This window comes from Vipera berus (genome assembly GCF_964194415.1).
Source record: "Vipera berus genome assembly, chromosome: 1".
Taxonomy (NCBI): Eukaryota; Metazoa; Chordata; class Lepidosauria; order Squamata; family Viperidae; genus Vipera; species Vipera berus.
The window spans coordinates 268,730,697-268,753,724 of record NC_138202.1 but is presented as its reverse complement, the minus strand read 5'-3'; the positions used below and the strand labels follow the sequence as shown (position 1 = coordinate 268,753,724).

Genomic DNA, 23,028 nt, shown 5'->3' with positions numbered 1-23,028 from the left:
TAAACACATTATATAGAAAAGACGCTTGAGAAAACTGGCAACTTTTTGTCATAAAAATCACAAAGCACATTAAATTAGTATGCAGCATGCTGAGAATGAGCCACAATGAGCTCATTGTGTGTTTCCTCTTTTCTGTTTTCTTACGCAGCTAGGAGGCAGAGCGTGAACCTGTTACTTTCTTTTTTTGAAAGTTTACTATGTTATTTGACAATATCATAATTAGATTCAAGCAAGCCAACTTTTAACCACAATAATCAAGCAAGCAGGATAACCCTCTTCCTCTTCATAGTTTCTTATGACATGTTACATTGTTATTTTTGACAGTTTGCATCTGAATTTCACAGAACAATTTTCTTGGCCTCTTGGAGCTACAAAAATGGAACGTGTGGGTGGGTGGGTAGGCATATGTAGATTACTGTAGTTGACTAGAAGTTATGGACTCCTCTGCTTTTCATGTATCTGTTACATTATGTTCATGCCTAGGAATTTCAGAATGGAAAGATACTGAATAAGAGCAATGACCTAAGAATTGTCTGTCTGTCTCTATCTCTGTCTGTCTGTCTGTCTGCCTGCCTGCCTGCCTACACACACACACACACACACACACACACACACACACACACACACACACACACACACGTATAAGGGAATGTTGACATTTACACTCATGTGAGATGGGTAGCCATATAAATATGACAGACAGATTATATATATATACATATATATGTATGTGTGTGTGTGTGTGTGTGTGTGTAATCTGTCATATTTGTGTGGCTCTGTCTGTCTATCTATCTATCTATCTATCTATCTATCTATCTATCTATCTATCATCAGTCTGTCATATTTGTGTGGCTCTGTCTGTCTGTCATATTTATATGGCTACTCATCTCACATGAATGTAAATTTCAACATTCCCTTATACATATCTTAAAACAGTGGCTACACACACACACACACACACACACACACACACACACACACACACACCTAATTCTGGACATTTATTAAACTGACCCAGGTTGTGAAAATGGCAGCATTTCCCCACTGTTGGATATTAAATAAATCCAAAACTTCATCCATTATGCTGTTGCTAATACCTGTCTGCTTGATTAGAGAGGGTGAGAATAGCCTTGGCAGCACTGCTCCCAGTCATCAAGCCACCTCCACGAAAATCAAAAGCTCTTCCCTTACTGCCTTCTTTGATAAGATCTTGAATGGATACTGGTTGGATGACAGGATTGTTCCTCAGGGCTGCCTCTTGCTCCAGAATCAGTTCCTGGGGAGAGTCTGTAGCCTGAACTTCACCCTGAAGGGCCACTGCCCCCTGTTGGGCTTGGGTGATAGTTACAGGTGGCTGAGAAGCACCATCACTGAAATGGACATGTTCCAGAGTGCTGATGTATTCACATACTCTAAAAATAAAAAAATAGGAAAGTGAACCATGGCATGGATGGTTCTGGTAGTTTATTCACAGCAAATCTCATTGGTTATATCAATTATTTCAAGAACACCAACAACCAAGTTATAAATGGGGATGCCACTGTAGGGACCGATTCAACAGCAATGAGTAAATCTGTAAACACAAGAAGTATATATGCTAATTGAAAACTAAAATGATACTTGAGCTACAATCAGTACATCTTCATTAATAATACTCAGCTAGTCACAGCAGCTTTAGCCAGATGGTTAAATCAACAGAATTAAACCAAATTTAACTAGGCTGATGAATTTTTACACTTAAAACTCATTTGCGTTAAGAATGTTTTACCTGGAGAGAAAGAGAGAAATATCTACCCAGTTAGATAAATAGAAATAAATGTCAAATAAGGGGGAACCTCTTAATAATCTTTCAAGAACCAATCTTTGGATAATTTTGTATGGACAAATATCAAATATTGTATAAGATGTGTGAAGGATAATAATGGACATATATCAAATACTGTATAAAATGTGTGATGGATAATAATTATTAAGCCTACTCTGGTTAAAAGAAAATGTTAATGAATCCTAAAGTGCAACTTTAAAGTTGAGGCCTATTGGTTTCCATTTTGAATTATTGAAAGGCAAAGCAAATAAGAGCAATGCAAATAGAAGCAAGGGCAAATCAGAGTTCACATATTAAACTTGTCAGTGGAAAGTGCAGAAGCCAAATAAAGATGAGAAATTTTCCCACTCTTCACCTGCCTTGTTTTCTTTGATTTTACTACGTTCGCTGTCTGGGAACACGCACGTTCTTAGTTCATGTTTCCTTGTCCAAAAACTCTTTCTACCCAAATATTCCAGCTGTCATGTAGCGGAATGATCAAGAATTGTCAACACTTTGGGGGGAAATATAACCCATGGGATTTTGAAAATTAAGGTCATCTAACTGATGAGATACACAAACACACACACACACAAAAATAGGTTGGTCATAGATAACTTGAGAGAGAGTCTCATGAAAAAAGAGGAAGGGGTCATTGTACTGGGCTTGCCTTTAGCTCAGAGGTCAATAGTTTCTGCCCAGACTGTCACAATGTTAGCAAAAAAAAGGAGAGAGTTTGATAGTGGAGGGGTGGTCAATTAATTTGCCCAAGGGGGGGGGGTCACATGAGAAACTGGGGCTGATGTGAAGGGCTGCCGCCCTGGCCACTAAACACCCCCCCCACTGGAGACACTGCCATGGTTCAGGCAAAGACAGCTGAAGGGCTGTAAAATGCCCAGGTCTAAGCTAGTGAATGATATAGCATTAAGGCTTCTGAGGTGATGAACACAAATCACATTCACCCCCTCCTCCTCTCCTGTTCCAGAGCTAGCAGGAACCTATGCTGCCCTAAATATTACTGCATCCAGTAATATTACTACTGGAATACATACAGCTTTAAAGATGCAATATTCTGAGGCCCATGACTGATGGTCTCTCTCAGCTGAAATTCTAGTCCTATCCAACATCATTCACCACATGAAAAACCTCCTCCAACTGGCATGTATAACGCCTTGGTTACTCCGCATATTGCATTTTCCCCCTTTTTTGCTGTCCCTTTTTTATCATGTAGTGATTGACTTAAAATAAAAACAAAACTCCTTAAAACTATAGAACACTGTCTCACTTGTTGAGCACCAGATGACAGCAAAGATCATTGAGTTTATATATATTGTAGCTACCATCTGGTGGTCATCTGGGTATGTGCAGGTTTAAGGACTGGGATTAGACAAAGGGGTTTAGCTCTGGGGATTGGCATGGGATGGCTAAAGTACCTGAAGAACTCTTAAAACCTTTATGTCAGATGAGAATCAGGGTTCCTGGGAGCAACAGCTATAGGAAAGGGAATTCAGAAACCGCAATTATGTAGAGTAAAGTCTGCAAATTCTGAAATGCGTAGAGCAAAATATGCAAGCACAATATTGAATTCCTGATTAATTATTATAAAACCTTCCATTGAGCTCTATTTTTTTTTATAAAGGGACGGATAATATTTTGTGTTTTTTTAAGGGAGTTGGAATAATTACATCAAAGCAGCTGGTAATAACTTAAGCAATCTGCAAGGTGTCAAGTTCATTTTGGAGAAAGCTGCCTGCAAGCGCACCACATTACAGTCTAAATTGGCTCAACCAAAGAGTTTCCTTACCTGAACACATGAGGCCAACAGTCTGGATTGTGGCTTCCCATCTCCAATCCCACAGCAAGAACAGCATCCATGCATAAAACATGAGCGGTGTGGAGGCAGACACCGTGCGCCTTGCCCATCTGCTCTAGTTTTTGCTCCACTTTCTGTTTTACTGTATCATTATATATTCAGACAGAAAAGAATCTCTTTTAAAAGCCTATCGAGTTTCAGTACAATATATAAATACCCCTGAGCCTTTTTTACATCTTTCCAGCAAATTAAAGCAGAAGTGGCCTGAGATGGGCCCCCAAAGGACCCAGAGTGGGTGGGGTTAAAATGTCAATTTCTTAATTTAGCTGTGGTGGATTGGAGGCATTTCATATGTGGAGAGTATGGAAGTACCACCCTACCCCACTCCATCAAGTCATTTTTTCCCCTCCTTTGCAAGTGAAGAGTCAAAATGGGTGCCATTAGGTCCTGGAATGCTTAAGGAAACTATTTTGCCCATTCCAGTGTCATCACAATATCATTTGTTATGCCACCCAAATCCCCAGGCAGAAGAAAAAGAAGTGAAATTCCCAGTCCAAAAAAATAAAAAATAAAAAACTGCCCTATCCTACATTAAAGCATGGAGAGGAAAAGAAGATCATTCCCACTGGCACTGTTCCCAATCTTCAAATATTTAGCAGAAAAGGTAAAAAAATATTGAATGCAGGCAGGTTAAATAGGCAATTTTTCTGCTTGCCAGCAAGTGTATATACGCTTTTTCAAGATTGGAAAAGTCAACTGCACATTGTCACCTATTGTGACAATTCTATGCCATAATAAAATCTATTTCTAAAGTGACTCTATGTAAAATTTCTATTTTTTTTTGTTTTATCCACTGAGATTCTGACTATTTTAAATCTGCAAAAGCTTTTCTTTCTTTGCTTAAAAGGAAGCATTCTTGATCTTTGCAGAAGATGCTCGCCCACAATAAGAAGGGTAAAAAAAAAAAGAGCAATACGGAGATCGTGAATATCTGACTGGGAGCCTCTGAACATCTGAGAAGTCGTACCTTGAGCAATGGCATCGCTGGGCTCTTGTGCATCTCTCTCTTCTTTCTCCTCTTGAACACACGAGGCAGCTGCCATCTGAGCAAGGGCTGATGCACAATTAGCGGCAACACCTATGATCAGGAGGAAAGCATCTGACGAATTATAGTTCATTCCAGGAGCTGTTAACCCTGTTGTCAACTCTGCAACAAAGCTGGCTGCAGCCATTTTTTCGTTTTGGATTGCCACCAGAAGGGGAGCGAGGGAGAAGGTATTTCTGGTCGTCTAAACATGAGCAACCCCTTCATGGATTACTGCCTTGTCGTGGCGAAGGGGCTCGCGTAATTCAGTGAAGCTATGAGCTATACCGTGCAGGGCCACCCAAGGTGGACAGGTCATAGCAGAGAGTTCTGACAAAATGTGATCCACTGGAGAAGGAAATGGCAACCCACTCCAGTATCTTTGCCATGAAAACCCCATGGACAGTACAAAAAGGACCTCCTAGAGCAGGGGTAGGCAACTTCGGCTCTTTTATGACTCATGGACGTCAACTCCCAGAATTCCTGAGCCAGCTGGCTCAGGAATTCTGGGAGTTGAAGTCCATGAGTCATAAAAGAGCCGAGGTTGCCTACCCCTGTCCTAGAGGAACGTTGTCCATGGGGTTGCAATGGGTTGGACACGACTTCGCAACTAACAACAACAAACATGAGCAACTCTTGTGGGAACCAAGGTCATTCCCATGCCGGAGGGATGGAGGAGGATCGTTGAGTTAGAAAAGCCCGCCAAGGGGTTCTGTTGGGCAGCATGACAAGAGGGGTGGGAATTGTTACATTGTATTACTTTGATTCTTGGAGGGGGGGAAGGTTTAGATCTGGTTTCACTTTTGAACGTGCTGATATTATGTATCCAATAAACATGTTCTTTGAGGAACTTTTTTGCCTCGGAGTTCTGATTTATTTGGTCTTATCGATCAGAATCCTGACACATGTATTTGCTAAACATCTGGTAGCACAAAAGGGACAGGTCACACAGTGTAATGCTCTTCTACATTGAAACTTCTTTGGATACTGAAAGAGTGCCTGGGTTTATCGAAACATGAAAACTACGCCAATGAATACCTAAAGCACAACTGAGCCGGGCTGCTTTCCTTAGTCCATCCAGGCTCATGCAGATGGCATCTTTCTCCTTTTGATTCTGCTCCTTGATGCCTTCAGCCCCAAGAATGAATGCTAAACCTTTGGAGCTCCCTGCCATGCGGCCAGTCAGAGGTGTTGATAAGGTATCAATCAAATTCTTCCAGCAACCAATCAGAAGGTGTCGTGCAAAAGCAACTCCTGAAGCAGAGGAAAGTGAAAGACCATCTTACAAATTATGCTAAATATTTAATCAGAAGTTATATCGAAGTATGGGAGGGGGACAGTAATTTCCTCCCATCATGATCCTGATGGAAATTCTCTCCGTTATATTGACATTAGCCCAGGAAAATACCTTCCACAGATGCTTATGGGATCATTCCCCCCCCCCCCGGAGCTAATAGAAGGGCAGAGAGGGGATTTTCATAGGACAAGGACAAGGTGAGGCCAAGATTGAGAAAGAAAGAAAGAAAGAAAGAAAGAAAGAAAGAAAGAAAGAAAGAAAGAAAGAAAGAAAGAAAGAAAGAAAGAAAGAAGAAAAATCAGAAATTATTTCAAAGGTTGTGAATTATTCCAAAATCAAGCAGATGTTTTTTTCCACAATGTACATGTTTATTTATTTATTTATTTATTTTATTGGATTTATATACCGCCCTTCTCCCGAAGGACTCGGGGCAGTGTGCAGGGCAGTTAAAACACAATATACAAAGTTAAAAATAAATTAAATTAAATTAGCCCCAACAAATAAATCACATTCTAAAAATTTAAAATTCCAATCCCTCAGTCCAGGCCGGCAAGCTCAAATAACCAAGTTTTCAGGTCGCGGCGAAAGGAGCGAAGGTCGGGAGCTGTCTGGACCTCAACAGGGAGCTGGTTCCAGAGGGCAGGGGCACCCACAGAGAATGCTCTCCCCCTGGGGGCCGCCAGTCGGCATTCCCTGGCTGACGGCACCCTGAGGAGGCCCTCTCTGTGGGAGCGCACAGGACGATGGGAAGTTAATGCCGGCAGAAGGTGCTCCCGTAAATAATCCAGAACCATGTTAATGAACCATAACTTTGATGACATCTATGAAATGCCCCAAATGAAAAAAAACCCCAAAACTATCATTCATTGTCACAGGTAAAAGCTGGAACCAGATTTTAAATGAGATCTGTATCGCACAGTCAGATAGAGAAAACACCCGAAAAGGCAACATTTCCCTTTCAATCAATAGCTAAATCTTTAGCCAAAAATATGACACACATATATGTGACATGTGAGCCACGCTGCCCACTGTGCACATCCTTTCACCTGCCATCAACGCATCATCTGGTTTCCAGGTCTGGGATAGAGGAGATTGTTTGGAAGCCGAAGCCATCAGCTGCCCGCCTATTGCACTGCTTCCCAAGCCATCAATGTCTGCAAAGGAAAAACATCTGGATAAATCATCTGCAAAGCCATCAGCTGCCCGCCTACTGCACTGCTTCCCAAGCCATCAATGTCTGCAAAGGAAAAACATCTGGATAAATCATCTGCAAAGCATCACTCTTCTTTCTTGCCTTCATCTCAGTGGCACTGGTAAAGTCATGAACATCAGCTTGAAATTATTAAGCCTAATAGCTCACCCATCAAGGATACAATATCAGACGGATCCCCATAATATTTATTTCTAACATGTTAAACTCTGATATAAATGCATTTACTTATGTTAGCGCGCACGCGCACACACACACACACACACACACACACACACACACACACACACTTTTATATAGTACCCAAAGGGCAACGCTGTCATGGAACCAACCTGTCAGCATGGTGATGAGTGGAAGGCTATGCTCTTCGGGATTTCCCCAATAACCAGCTTCCCCAAGAAGATTTCTCTCCAATACTTGATGGTAAAGTTCTTCAACCCAGGCCTGAGAAAATACCATCAATACTCCACTGGATTGGACCTGTTTCATGAATTCCTTCTGCAGAATGAAAGAGCGTGCATTTAGTCAGTAAGATACAGCTAGGCCAGGGATAGGCAACCTTGGCTCTTTTATGACTCTTGGACTTCAACTCCCAGAATTCCTGAGCCAGCTGGCTCAGGATTTCTGGGAATTGAAGTCCACGAGTCATAAAAGAGCCAAGGTTGCCTACCCCTGAGCAAGACGTATTGTTTCTTTCTTAAAGTTTTACATACACAAATGTAATAGTGACATACAGCTGCAGCATCCAACGGAGATAAAAAATATATATACTGCTATGTTTACAAAGGGGAAAACCTCAGGGCCTCTCTCTCTCTCTCTCTCTCTCTCTCTCTTTCTCTCAAGCCACTTTGAGGCAATATCAAATTATATGTAAGCACTATAAATCTTAAGATTTGTGTGCTCTCCTCTTTCATTTCCTCTCACTGAACAATTACTTCATTTCCTTTAGGTTTCTGAGCAGTTTAGTGTTTGCCTGAATTCAGGGCATTATGGCTGGTGTGCATCAAAGAAAGAAGTGATGCAAGCATGTCCCTTTCCCTGTATTGAAAGATTCCCTCTGAATCAGGAAAAGCTTGCATTCATTTTTAATTTTGGATTCATCTTCTGATTAATGCTATCTAAACCCTAAAATTACAGAAGCAGAGGAAATTGACATCTAAATCTCGGTGGCATTCCATGGATCCCTCTTCCTCAAATCCACACAGCTATGTTCTGTCTTTAGAGTAACTGATCTCTGATGCGGCGACTGTGATTATTCTGTTCACACTCATGAGCCAAAGGAAGGTTCAATGTGATCACTGAACTGTAGATTTATAGAACAGGATGTGGCCAAGTGCAACATGTTCGCCATTGTAGGGGTCAAGGTAGGCTTTGACCTCACCAGTAATACAGGGGACTGAGCTGGTTTCTTCCGATAGTATTCTACATTTGACATCTTCAGGTTGAGCAGGAGTGTGTAGTGAGAGATTACATAGAGGCTATCTGCGTTCATCAGGTTTTGGAAGTTAAAGCTGACATTCCCTTCAATTCCTGGAGAATGCATCATACCTAATAAGTACAGAGAGACAGGAATTATGCACAAGAACCAACCAAATAATTAACAATAACTTAACACTGTTGATACCATCTAGAAAAAAGTAAAATAGCTGGAGTAATGAACACAGTGCTGAATTGGGTTTGGGTTAGTGATGGTTTTCTGGGTAAGTTTTAGATATGGCCCTGTTTCCCACAAGTTGTGGTTGTTGTTAGTTGCGAAGTCGTGTCCGACCCATCGCGACCCCATGGACAATGTTCCTCCAGGCCTTCCCTCAAGGAGATATGCCCAAACCGCCCCCACCATCACTGGAATCCCTGTTCCAATTTTGAAGATGCTGAAAATACCAAGATGGTAAAGAAAATCAAAATAAATAATTGAAATGACTTCTCCTACTACCTATAGATACGATATGGCATGACATGGCTGAATCAGATTTGCTTATGCAAACAAACTATTCAGTGGATTTTTAGGACAAGAAAAATGCTGGAATAATATCTTATTCGTAGATCTTTCCTAAAAGGTCCACAAGGACCAGATATTCTTTTAGTTAAAATAAAATGTGATACACACACATAGACATGAAAAAGATAGATAGAGAGAGAGAGAGAGAGAGAGAGAGAGAGAGAGAGAGAGAGAGAGAGAGAGAGAGAGAGAGATAAAAAGACAGAGGGAGAGAGAGAGGGAGAGGGAGAGGGAGAGAGAGAGAGAGAGAGAGAGAGAGAGAGAGAGAGAGAGAGAGAGAGAGAGAGAGATTCTAATATAGGAATTGACTATTAATGAGAAGGCAAATGAGCAGCTTACAAACCTGAACAAAAAGTTGAAGAAAAGTTCTGGAGAGCCAAATCCACCTCTTCTACTGTAGCAAGTGCTATAAGATGAGGAAGGAGGGTTTCAAGAGCCTGAATAAATAATCTGGCACTCTGCTGATCCGCTTCCTGGTTCCTAAGTAGCTTCAAGGAAAGGGCAGCAGTTCGCAAAGACTTGTGACCGGGACAATCTCGTGGCGTCTGTTCTTCATCAGCTAAAGAACAGTTATCTGAACCTATATCTGACACATCTGATCTTCCAGAATCTTTTTCTGCTGCCATGGAATATTGGTCACACGAATCAAATTCAGTTCTGGAAAGATCCTGGTCTTCAACGCTGAAGTTACTCTCACTGTATCTAGATCCACACGAGCGGGCCTTGCAATCAACAGAGAGGAAATTAGTTATATCTGGATAGACAACATTATGGCTCCGTTGAACTACATCCGGCTGGTCAACTGTTTCTGATTCTGGCTCTTTATAATGAATTTCTTTGCCTGCTGCTCCAGCTGGGGATTGCAAAGAATTCTTTCGAATTTCAGAATTATCGTCTGGTGTCGTCTGTCCCATATCTCCTTCAAGGGTGGTCTGACCAGTATCTGTGGTAACGCTAATACTAATGTCAGGACTCTTTTCGTGGCCTGCCTCCCAGGGGGCATGTTCCGATGATAGGATACGTCTTTGCCACCTAAAATCAGCATCGTTGATCTCCATGGAATCCCTACTGGTCTCAGCCCCCTCTTTTAACTCGTCTAACCTCCGGAGAAGCAGATGGACTTGCTCCTGATCAAGGCCCTTTCCTTGACTTAGCTCATCCAGAGTCCCAAGCAGGGCGCAGACACAGGACACCGAGGCATAACAGGCTTCAATACCACCTTTTATGCAGGCTTCAGTCATACCATCCAAGATTCTACAATGTAAAGAAATACAAGACACCCTTCACTCTTACGCGTCCCAGATCAATTATACATTAGGTAAAGAATTTATACTATAAAAAGGAGAGACGGTCTCATCTCTTTGGTAGTGAGTTAGCATTTGATTAATCAGATCCATGTGATTCATTAATAAAGGCATCCATCTGATAAAACAAAGGCTTGCCTTTGGTTGCATTCCAGTCATTAACAGGACTGCAAAGAAAAAAATCCTACAGATGTTGTAATTAAGATTTTTTTTTCATGATGTCTCAGAATATCTATGATGCATGCCTGCATACCAGCATATTTTAGAACCAAAGGTCTTCAGTTCTGAACTGAAGAAGCTTCCTGGATGAGAAGTGAAACAACTTCAAGGAAAAACCAAGGAAGTCCAGTTGCCTTTTGAAGAAAAAAAAAAGCAGCTTTGGGACAACCATGAGTGGGATGGCTGAGAATCTCCATAGACCTTTTGCTTATTTTAGAATTATTTAACAGATTCTTAGACTTTTAGATCTGCACACTCAGTTGAAGAACAAGACTGTGCTAATTAGAATCCTGGAAAGCCTATTAAATTAAATACTGTCAAAGAGGAAGAAAATATTTGTTTCAAGCAATCAAGCAACATAGTTATTAAACATTGTAAAATAATGGGGTACATACAGTTTAAGAAGGTCCAGGTGGTATTTTCTTTTTGAAATGGATCTTTTTCTTGATTCTGGTTCTGTGGAGCAGGGACCTGCTAAATCACAAAGCCGCCGAGGGCTTCCAAGTATCTAAATATAAGGCAATTTAAAAAGCATCGGATTAACGCATTATTTTAAAGTCACTTTCCTAGTGAGATGGGCGAAATAAACTGGGTTTTTTTTCTTTCTTTTTTTTTCTTCAAAATTTCCAGTTAATCCTGAAATACCTTGTCAAAATTTATTTCCAAATTCAAGCAAAGAAGGAAATTATTAAGGATGGTGCCACAATTGTTTCTTTTCATCACAGTATTGTTTCATAAATTTTATTTATTTTATTTTTATTTAAATACAATACAAACATAACACATATAAATCTAAATAAAAAACAGTATAAAAAATTACAAATACTACAGTGCACCCACCCTCCGGAGACCATTTTTACTACCTATGTTTCTTCTCATATAACAACTAGCAATATACAATATATTTCAATTGTGCCCTTATCCCCTCCAGAACAGCATATACTGTATATTCTTGAGCAGGTTTATTCCCTTTGCCTTCCACCAAGACTGTTTTTTATAAAACCATCCCATATTTCATTATAATTATTTACTTTAATCATCCCTTTTTTAAATTTAATTTCTATTAAACAAATTTAACTGCAGTTTAAGTTGACAGGTTTAAAAACCAACCAGGCAGTGTAAATTCACCTCTTTCATGATCTTGATAGCTTCTACTCTGTGCTGGGGTGGGGGATACAGAAGCATCCGATGGTAGAGAGATTGTAGAACAGGCTTCATAGACTCCAATGAGCCCACTAACCGAACAAGCTCTGCTGCAATGTAATAGATAGTTCGTGCAACAGGACTACTCAGGGCAGGGGCAGTTGTAGAACAGCCTGAGCCTCGGCCATGGTCAGAGACCCCGGCAGAAGGAGAATCGGCTTCATGACCAGTGTGGCTGTGAGCAGATGTGATAGTTTTGTCATGAACAGGATTGCCCAAGATGACTATCAGGGCTGGACACAGTTGCTTCCTGAGGAAAAATAAATTAAAGAGAAAGTGTGGGAGAAGGAATGAAGGATTCAGTGTCTGAAGAGATAGTTAAAATAGTTTTTTTTTCTTTTATGTCGGAAAAGAAAGTACGGTTCTATAGAAAAAAATGAATAATTGAAACACAGAATGAAACACAGAATGATTGACTTATAAACAGAATTAAGGCTTTGGCATTTAGCCCACCAACCCTTCATCCATGTGCCTTAATTTTTATTTATTTTTTGACTGATTTATTCCCTATTTCATGCTCATAGACTTTAGGCATGGAATATGAGCAAATTCTGTACTAGAAAAAAAAAGATTACAGATGGTCCTTGAGATACAGAGCCTGCCATCATGTCACAACAGCTGTTAAGCAAAATGGCCTCGCTTAATGATTCCACCTCTTGATGCAAACATTAAATGAATGCAAATGTTTGTTAAATTGAGCACCCGATACCTCAGGGATAGGCGAGGCCCTTGGGGGCCCAGGGTCACCTGCCCCGTTCTCCCAAGGCTATACCCACCCCCTCTAAGGCATCCTGTGCTTTGCTTCTTGCCTCTCAAGGTTCTCATAGTTCTTCAGCCTCCATTCCACCCAGTGAGCATTGGAGATCAAGCTATCTTGACCTTGCAAGCCTCCAGCTGCCTTCCTACCCAGCAAGCAAGGGGAGATCAGGCCAGCAGAACTTTTCAAACTCCTGTGAGCGAAGGGAGATCAGGCTGGTAACTAAAATGACACATTTATCTTTCAACTACTTATATTCAAATATTTGTTCAATCCATGAGCTATTTTGAGATCTCCTTGAATAACTTTTCTACCATTTACTCTGCTTTTTCTCGGATGCTTCCAACTCATACTATAGCTCCATGGGAATGGGAATGGCATTCTCTATAGGCACAGTAATATTTACTTTGTCCAGATGATACCAAGGTTGTTGTTTTAAAAGCAATAAAAGGTAAAGGTAAAGGTTCCCCTGCACATGCGTGCTAGTCGTTTCCGACTCTAGGGGCTGGTGCTCATCTCTGTTTCAAAGCCGAAGAGCCAGCGCTTGTCCGAGGACGTCTCCGTGGTCATGTGGCCGGCATGACTAGGCACCAAAGGCGCACGGAACGCTGTTACCTTCCCACCGTAGTGGTCCCTATTTTTCTACTTGCATTTTTACGTGCTTTCGAACTGCTAGGTTGGCAGAAGCTGGGACGAGTAACAGGCGCTCACTCTGTTACGCAGCACTTGGGATTCGACCCGCCAAACTGCCGACCTTCTGATCGACAAGCTCAGCATCCTAACCCACTGAGCCACCGCGTCCCTTTTAAAAGCAATATTCTAATGCAAATTTTCATTAATTTTCCGAACCCCTTGTGGTCTTAATTTTTTTTTAGCATATGAGCATTAAAGAAAGCTACCAGCCGTAGATGATAGACATATGATTCTCAGAAAAGAAATAGCTGCATTAAAGAGTTGCAGATAGGTAAGCATTGTCTGATGTCCTTGCCTACTCCAGAATGCTGTAAAGCCACAAGGTGTAGCACTGAAGTACTGGAGAAGTACCAATCCCAGTTCAAATCTTTACTTTACCAAAAGACTGACTGTGGGAGTTTGGACTGGTTATTCTTTCTTAACATACCTCGCAGGTTTATAAGGTAAATGGAGATGCCCATATATGCCCTGTTGAACTCACTGAGAAAAAAACAAAAAGTTATCAGTGCAATCCCTCAGTCCATTCAATTTGCATGCCCTCTTAATAACTTTTTCTCTCCTTGGTTAGAGAAATAGCTTTGCATTAAGTCACCCTACTGTGAAAGGCACAGGGTCATTCATGAAGACCAACTTTAGTGTAAGACCCCAGCTTCCTCTGTTGCAGTTTCAGTGGGGGGAGGATTTTTTTTCTGGGTGGTGTTTTTCTCAAAGACAGATGTGGCTTCTGATGTGCAGCACAAAAGACCGAGATTTTTGGTCATGAAGCAATTTCAGCCTCAGATAGATTGAATTTCCTAAGCATTTTTTCCCCTCTTTTAATCTAAATAAGTACTACCTCTGCTCAAATATGCAGACCGAGGAAGATTTATACAAGTCTGAAACTCTGTTCTTTTTAATCATTCAAAGCACATCTACTTACCAGATGAGGTCAGTAAATCCTTTATGGTGGTGCATGCTAGCAGAGAAGCTATTCAGCATAGAAAGAATGCATTCCAGGTAGAGAAGCTGCAACTGCTGGTTCTCACTGAAAAATGGAAGCACGATGCATAGAGATAATGAAAAAGCAAGCACCGCATACTTTCCCATGAGTCAGGAAAAAAAAGAAAGTCCTCTCCAAGGGCAAGGCAAGAAAAAGGCAGCTGTGTGCAAATATGGGGGTCAAAACTACACCTAGCGCATTACTTGTGAAAATGAAAGAAGGAACATGGCTGAAAACATCCACAAACCTAGCAGTTAAATATTTGGGTACACTAAAAAGAGCATGTTCCTGCAACTGATTTGATGTTATAGTATGTGAGAATGACCTTCAGAAACCAGGCCCAGAGGCACTGTCTAGGACAGGGGCCTGCAACCTTGACAACTTTAAGACTTGTGGACTTCAGCTCCCAGAATTCCTCAGCCAGTCCACAAGTCTTAAAGTTGTCAAGGTTGCAGGCCCCTGGTCTAGGGAATAGTCAGATAAGAGACACCATAGCTTGCAGCTGGATAGTTGGGGCAGTGGGGGGGGGAGTAAGTGGTTCAGAAGAGACCTCCCTAATTTCTCAGGTGTAAAGGAGATGGTAGGAGAATTGTACGTCCATGTCTGCAAGATCCTGTTAATGTACTCTTACACTAAAGTAGAAATAGCTAATCTGATCATATTTCCTGCCTAGTGTACCTGGTAACTAAGAAAAAGGTACAGGTGGTCCTCGTCTTACAACAGTTCATTTAGTGACCATTCAAAGTTACAACAGCATTGGAAAAAGTAACTTACGACGTTTTCCCCACTTACAACCATTGCAGCATCCCCATGGTCACGGGATCAAAATTCAGATTCTTAATAACTGACTCATATTTATGATGGCTGTGGTGTCTGAGGATCATGTGATCACCTTTTGCGACCTTCTGACAAGTAAAGTCAATGGGGAAGCCAGATTCACTTAACAACTGTGTTACTAACTTAACAATTGCAGTGATTCACTTAACAACCGTGGCAAGAAACCTCATAGAATGGAACAAAATTTGTTTAACAAATGTTAAACAAACACTTAGCAACAGAAATTTTGGGATCAATTGTGGTCGTAAATCGAGGACTACTGGTATAGGCAGAAATGGGGTGAGAGTGCTGAAAGTTACTCCTGTGACTCATATTCTAATCATGTTCCAGTCATAGGCAATTAGTTTATATATCATTACCTTATAGTTTTGGAAGGGCATTTGCATTATTGCATATATCCTGCCCATTTATTGAATGTTGGCTCAATCTCTTAATATTATGAACATGGCATCCAGTCATATATCTGCCTCTATATCTTTGTGTACAGGAGACTGCCTTTGTGCGTGACTCCTTCCTTAAGGACTAAGATATTTTTGTCAGGTTGCTATTATTATCTATACGCAAACCCAATATATCTGCCCAAATAAAAATATGCATGCACATACAAATAAAATGAAATGGTTCCAGTTGCAATGAACATTTTATTTATCATTAAAATTCAGCAATGTGAGGCTAATTAAGAGTTTCCTAATGAATTTTATATGAAATGCTGTGACTGGGAAGTCTCAGTTTTATATCACTGCTCCATGTGATCACAAATAGGGCCTCACCATTCAGGCAACTTAGTATTCCAGGAGATAATTGTTTAAGTATTTTGTTTTTAAGTCATTAGGGGGTCTATACACAAGTACCAAATTATGAACCATATTAATCTTCTCCGCTCAACAATTTCACTATGCTCACAAATTACCCAGCAACTGAGAATAGAAATAATAATGATCTAGTTAGATACTCTACCAAGTAGAAAATAATGAAGAAAACCTCTATCTTACTGCCTTGGTGAATTCCACTGCGTTTTTTTTTAAAGACGATGCCATAGTTGGAGACATGGAAGTCTCTCTTCACTGAATGACGTGCCTCATCCACATGTCTCTGATCACAAACACATTTATGTTCTGAAGATTAATTTAAAGAAAACTAAACCCCAAACTTGCAGGTACATACCTTGCTTAGATATAGAGGGGGTAATAACGCATGCCTAAAGGCTTGTTAATATTTTAAGATGTATTTCTCTATGCTTATTTCTGATCTAGCTACTTGGGAAGCAGCTAAATGTATGGTTTTCTTCTTCAAACAGCCTGCCAAGGTGTATTATCCCAATGATACATTATCAATAATGCAAGAGGATTTTATATATAAGGAGACAGAGAGAGAGAGAGAGATTTCCTCTGAGATAGCAATTAGAAGAAATGAAGCACTACCAGAGAACAGTATAATTAATTTTTCTACATGTACAGCCCTGAAGGAAAGCAGAGCTGGCTAGATTTAGGCTTTCTATTTAAGATATGGGGCACGGACATTGCTGCCTGCTCAAGATTGCTCATTCTCAAGTGGGGAGAAAAGAAACAGGGAAACACCATCTCCCCTATTCCCTTCCATGTTCTTTGTTGGTACCTTACAAAAGGAAACATAACAATGTGTGGTTTCTGTTTGCGCTTTAGAGTCCCAGTTAGAATTTCAATGCTTTTTCTTTCCTTACTGTTCTCCAGGATATTTTAAATTTTCTCTGTGTTGACTGGCAGATAATTTCTTTTTCTCAAATTATTCTATACAGGCTGGTTAAGTGATTCTAGATCAAGAGGATGTTGTAGGATTCTAGCAGGGAAATAATCAGAGACTTTTAGTATTAAGAATAAACCAGACCAGATTTCTATGATAAGCAATGATGGTTTAATGGAAAGAGGCCACTACAATGGTTATCTCCACCAATAGTCCAGAAATTATCTGGTCTTCTCTCCTAGACTCTCCAATGCCCAGAAAGCTTTTACCATTAACAGTGGGACAGATCATAGGAATTGGCTTCTATTTATATTTATTTTTCAGTTTTTATTTAAAGTAAAATATATCTAGCTTGAGTCCTGGTGAATCCATACAGTCAACAATGTAGTTTTTGAGGCTAAAATATGAAATGATTTTGTGACACCCTTTATTCAAAATGTTTTTTCCCCATGCCCTTGTTTAGCTTACAACCCTTCAATTCTGCTTATCTTGTATTCTCAAACAAGGTCAACCAAATACTCTCACTGCTGAGACTTTACAGTTGTTCATATTTATCAAAAGATGTTTTTTTAGTATTCTTATCCTGAAAGGTGGGACATTATTTATTATAATAAAGAAATAATAGATAATAATAAACCACACTTCCAAAAGCCCTACTGAAATAATTAAAAACATACCCAGCAATGCAATAAACCTCTCTAACAAATTGCATGCAATTAAAAAGTAGTTAGATATCACTTGCAAATAATTATAGTTATTTAGGTACACAAGTAATCACAGTTCCTAAACTTATAGAAATGTATATACTACTACATAAATTATAATAATAATTACTGGGAACAATAATTGTCTGTTCCTCCAACATAATCTGTAGTTGTCCCATCCAATATTCAATTAATTTTCTACAATGAAGCTCATGTACTGCAATGTAACACATCAAGAACTAATTTGCCAAAATGTGTTCTGTCACGCAAGGAAATCTGTTTACTGCTAACTGCTTACACAGAGCAGTTTTTGTGGTAACAACGCCAAAACGTGGGCTACCCTTTTAAATATTCAAAATACAATAGGAATTAACACCCCAAATGGGGAGTACAATAACAAAACCAAAACTAATACTGCAAGGATCTGCCTGGAAGACTGCACCTGGCAGAGCAAATATCTGCCAGTGAAAAATTACAGCATTTGTTTTTTTGTAATATGTTCTGCATTATACCCATATTTCAAAATTACACAAAACTTGTTTTTCATAGTTTTACTGATGATGGAAAACATGGGATGTAGGAGTTTAGGAACAGAGTGTGCTGTATACAGTACAGAACATATCTATGGCTCTGAAAATATGGTCAGGCTAGTGTTATGCTTGTAAAATTAATCAACTAGTACAAATCTAAGCTTGATTCAATAGGACAGATAGGAAACCCAACCAAGAACAGGGTAGATATCCCCCCTGACTTCATTTATATTTAGAAACACTCACTTACCTGATGGCTGTCTGAAGTTTTTCACAGAGGACCATGAAGACAGAGACAACATCATCACAGAATGACTCAGTGGTGGAATCTCCAAAGTAAATAAAAGGCATGGATTAACAGCTTCAGATATATGCTATACCAAAATTGGGCACATGTAATATCTCCAATCTTGGCAACTGGACCCATCACACATGGATGACTGGGATATTGTATTACAAGAAAAACTCCATCGTAGAGCAACTCTATCAAGAATCTTACCAGCTCACAAATCAAATAAGTGACAATTTGGAGTGCATAATCTACTGAGTGTGAATTCTGCAAATTTCTCTGTAGAGGACATCACTTGCACTGGTCATGTTAGCATATCATACAGTTATAGACTGTGGGAAACAATTATGAGCTGACCCATAACAAATCTGTTGGGATTTCAGATGTACTGTACCAACATACATTCAACCTGTTTCAACCTCTGCCAAACCTTTGAAAAAAAGATAAAACCTATGAGCTGAAATTTTCTTGGTATACATGAAGTAATTTCTACCTTCTAATTGCTCACTCATTAGCTATGCAAAACTGCTAGAAACTATTCATATTCACTGCAGCCTTGTATGCTGCAATTATGCTAGAATCTAACTAGCATGGCTACCTCATATTTCCCATCTCCCCTAATGAAAATGGTAGTCTAAGCTACAACATGCAAAAGATACTAGTTTTAAAAAACTGATATAAAATAGGAGTACATGTGAACTAAATATTGGAGCGGGGTCCCTAACCCCTGGGCTGCAGCCCACAACTGGGCTGCGGCCCTTTCGAAACCAGGCTACACAAGTAGCAGGCACTCGAGTGTGAAGGTCCATTTGCCCCTTTTGTAAAAGGAGCTGTGACTGTTTGCATGCCCACTCCTTTGCCCCTGACCAAGAAGTTGATGGGAATTGAAACAGTTCAAGAGGAACTTAAGTCTGGTCATTTAACAACTGTTTGAAGTTACCATGGCTTCAGAAAGGGAGCTTTATGGCTCCTAAAGCACTTCTGCCTGACATAAAACTTTGTGCCACCTACCCAGTCACATGATCACAATCTGGGTGCTTGGCATTCTGTTCACGCTTACAGCCGGTTGTCAAGGACCTCATAATCCTGAACATCTGATGTCTATTCCTGCATCCTGCATCTCTATTCCCTTCTGTGTGTGAAGGGGAGCTGACATCCTTCCACAGGGTGCTGAAATGGAGCTTAAATCTTGATGATTAAAACTCTATTTCTGCATCCTGCCAAAAGAGTTCTGTCTATCAAGGAGAACTGATATCTTTTGGCAGGCAGCTCTTTTCAGCCTACCAAAAGATATCAATCCCTAGAGATAAAATGGAATTGAACTTCAGGTGGGATTTTCAGCTCCTGAGAAGAGAGGCAGAGCAATAAGGTAAGAGCACTGATTGCCTCAGGTAAGTGAGGGAGATCCGGTACAGATGTCTTTCCCTCAGGTGCTGAAAATCCTGCTTGGATTTCAACAGGGAGGATTTTCAGCTCTTGAGGATCTCCCTCACCCTCATATTCCTTACCTGGGACTCCATCCATTTAATGATCTGTGCAATCACTTAATGACCACAATCAGGAGTGTGGGAATTGTGATCATTGAGCAGTCATATGAACAGTCACCTGAAGTCTTGCTTAACAACTGCTTTGCTCAATGACTGAGATTCCAGTCCCAATTGAGGTTATTAAGCAAGATCCCTGTATTAAGTTGCCTATCTCTGGTCCTTTTTTTATGAAAGTAAAACACCATAATTTTGCACAAATATGAAAGTTAACAAATAAATCATTTTCTCAAAATTAATTAACTGGTACCTGAATTCTTGAAACCTTGAAGAACTCCTTGGCTTTCAGTCATCTATCAAAGGAGAATAGAGGTAATATCATGGTTCCGATAGATGAAACCCATCAAAAGAACTTCAAGGCAAAAATTCTTCCTTAAAGAACAGTTTATTCAGGAAGCAAAATATCGGCAGTACATAGTTGAACCCAAAAACTAAATTTCCTTCCCCTGGTACAAAGTAACAAAGTGCAATTCTCACCCCCAATAAGCTGTCATAAATCACATTCTCCAATTAGCCTAAAACACAGGGTTTCTCTCCAGCTTCTCAGGCCACCAAAATGTTATCAGTTTGTCCTTGGGTTCCCACAAAGCAGTGTTATTATTATGGCTAGCTGAGCTTGAGCATTTATCCCAGCCTCCCCCCCCTCTCCCTTCTGCACCTATTTCTAAATACCAGAAAAAGCATGTTAAAAGCAAAGAGAAAATGGCTGCAATTTTCATCAGTTGTCAGAGTGGGACAATCCAATGTTGACAGTGTTGACAGGTACTGTCAATAACACAGACAAAACACAAGTAGCAATCTTAGTCTAGACAAATCTCTTACTTTACAATTTGTAGAAATTTGCTCCTGAAGCAGGAAAAAGTTCATATTTTTCTAGGCTCAGATAAAATCTGATCCAGAGGACTCAGGGCGGCTTGTAAGCCGCCCTGAGTCTTCGGAGAAGGGCAGGGTATAAATGGAATTAAAATAAAAATAAATAAAAAATAAAATGTCAGAGCCTGCTAAAAATTACCTTTTTTTGGCTAGGCTTTAATAGTTTGTAAAAACCTATTTATAAATCCAGTTTTGTGAGCATTACACCAACTCTAACTGAAGCATAAGCAGCAAAGGCCAGTATCATTACAGATGCCTCATTGACTCACTGTATTTTCTTGCTTTTGCCGTAATTGTAAAATCAAATCACTCAACATCTGGCTGAGGGTTGCCCGTACAGCTGTATTAATACTCCGCTGGTGATAACTGGAAATATAAGTTTCAATACAAACCTGTTTGGGGAAAAGGAAAAGAGACAATACTATAGGAGCAATACAGTTATACTGATTAGATGATAATGTGCAGGTAGTCCTCAACTTATGACCACAATTGAGCCCAACATTTCTGTTGCTAAGTGAGACATTTGTTAAGTGAGCTTTGCCCTATTTTATGATCTTTCTTGCCAAAGTTATTAAGTGAATCACTGCAGTTTTTAAGTCAGTAACACGGTTGTTAAGCGAATCTAGTTTTCCCATTGACTTGGCTTGTCAAAAGATTGCAAAAGGTCCTCACATGACCCCAGGATACGGCAACTGTCATAAATGTGAGTCAGCTGTCAAACATCCGAATGTAAATCACATGATCATGGGGATGCTGCAGTGGTTATAAGTGCGAAAAATGGTCATAAGTCACTTTTTCAGTGCTGTTGTAACTTTGAACAGTCACTAAATGAACTGTTGTAGGTCGAGGACTATTTGTATATCAGCTATTTTAGACATAAGTCACTATTCCAGATATCTGTCGACACACATTTGCATTTTTCTCTCTTTCTTTTATCTTATTATACTGCTGAGTACTAAAGTCTCATTTCATAATAATATATACAAAACAGAAAACTAATAGCAGTCACATTTTGCTATGTTTTTAAAAAACTTTGATAGAAGCTGATTGCTTGAAAGAGTTCAAGAGAGTGAGGAGGGGGAAGAAAAAGGTTAAATTACGGGAAAGGGAGGAGTGGGTAGAGAAATTAAGAGAAGCAGAAGGAGACTTACAATTACACCCATCAGATCGAAGTTTGGGAGAGAAGGTTGATAGAATTAGACATCAGATTACGTTATTAGAACAGGTTGATTTGGCCCAGAAAATTCAAAGTGTCAGGCAGCACCATTTTGAGCATGCTAATAAAGCAGGGCGTGGGTTGACTTACCAGTTGAAGAAAGAGAAAGAGAAAAGGTTTATTGATCAAGATGAGACAGGAGAGATTAGAATAGATATGGATGGAAAGAAGAGGATTGCACAAGATTTTTTTCACGCCTATACTTTGGAGAAGAGGTACAGGAGAATAAGATCTTGGACTATCTGACTTATGTGGATCCCCCTGTAGTCCCACAAGACATGAGGGAGCTTTTGAATGAAGAGATAACAGAGGGGGAGATAGAAAGTGTGATTAGGAGTCAAAAGATGGGTAAGACTCCAGGGACAGATGGCTTGCCTGCCGAAATTTATAAATTGCTCTCAGAGACTTTGGTGAAATATTTGAAAGATCTATTTCACACAGTTTTAGAGGAATCTGTAGTTCCCAAATCTTGGTCCGAAGCCTATATCACATTAATTCCTAAAGAAGGCACTGATCACTCACAAATCAAGAATTATAGACCTATCTCCCTTTTAAATACAGATTACAAGATCTTTGCTTCTATTATGGCTGGGAGACTTAAAAGATTTTTGAGTAGCTTTATTCATAGTGACCAAAATGGTTTTTTACCATCTAGGCAGATTAGGGATAACTTGAGAATCATAATCGATGTGCTGGAGTATTATGAGGCTCAACCCGATAAACAGTTAGCATTGGTATTCCTTGATGCCCAAAAGGCATTTGATAAGGTGAATTGGAGGTATCTAAACGGGTTATTGAGGTACATGGATTTTGGTCCAAGGTTTTTGAATGCATTCCAGGCGATTTATAAGGAGCTTACTGCCAAAACTTTGATTAATGGAGAGGAATCGGAAGAGGTGAAAATAGCGAGAGGAACGAGGCAAGGCTGTCCTATGTCTCCCTTGTTATTTATTT

The 23,028-nt window shown here is 39.9% G+C and overlaps 1 protein-coding gene across 1 annotated transcript in view; it reads right to left on the bottom strand.

Moving 5' to 3' along the window:
• ARFGEF3 (ARFGEF family member 3) overlaps nt 1-23,028 on the bottom strand; it is a 76,831-nt gene that overhangs the window by 30,364 nt on the left and 23,439 nt on the right. Inside the window, exons 6-19 of the mRNA XM_081339304.1 lie at nt 21,128-21,250; nt 20,236-20,278; nt 18,403-18,481; nt 14,303-14,407; nt 11,859-12,183; nt 11,126-11,238; nt 9,551-10,461; nt 8,590-8,756; nt 7,541-7,706; nt 7,045-7,152; nt 5,740-5,955; nt 4,645-4,755; nt 3,609-3,759; nt 1,098-1,412 (exon numbers count right to left, since the gene is read on the bottom strand). Of these exons, the coding sequence (XP_081195430.1) occupies nt 1,098-1,412; nt 3,609-3,759; nt 4,645-4,755; nt 5,740-5,955; nt 7,045-7,152; nt 7,541-7,706; nt 8,590-8,756; nt 9,551-10,461; nt 11,126-11,238; nt 11,859-12,183; nt 14,303-14,407; nt 18,403-18,481; nt 20,236-20,278; nt 21,128-21,250 (2,933 nt within the window). The remainder of the gene's footprint in view (nt 1-1,097; nt 1,413-3,608; nt 3,760-4,644; nt 4,756-5,739; nt 5,956-7,044; nt 7,153-7,540; nt 7,707-8,589; nt 8,757-9,550; nt 10,462-11,125; nt 11,239-11,858; nt 12,184-14,302; nt 14,408-18,402; nt 18,482-20,235; nt 20,279-21,127; nt 21,251-23,028) is intronic.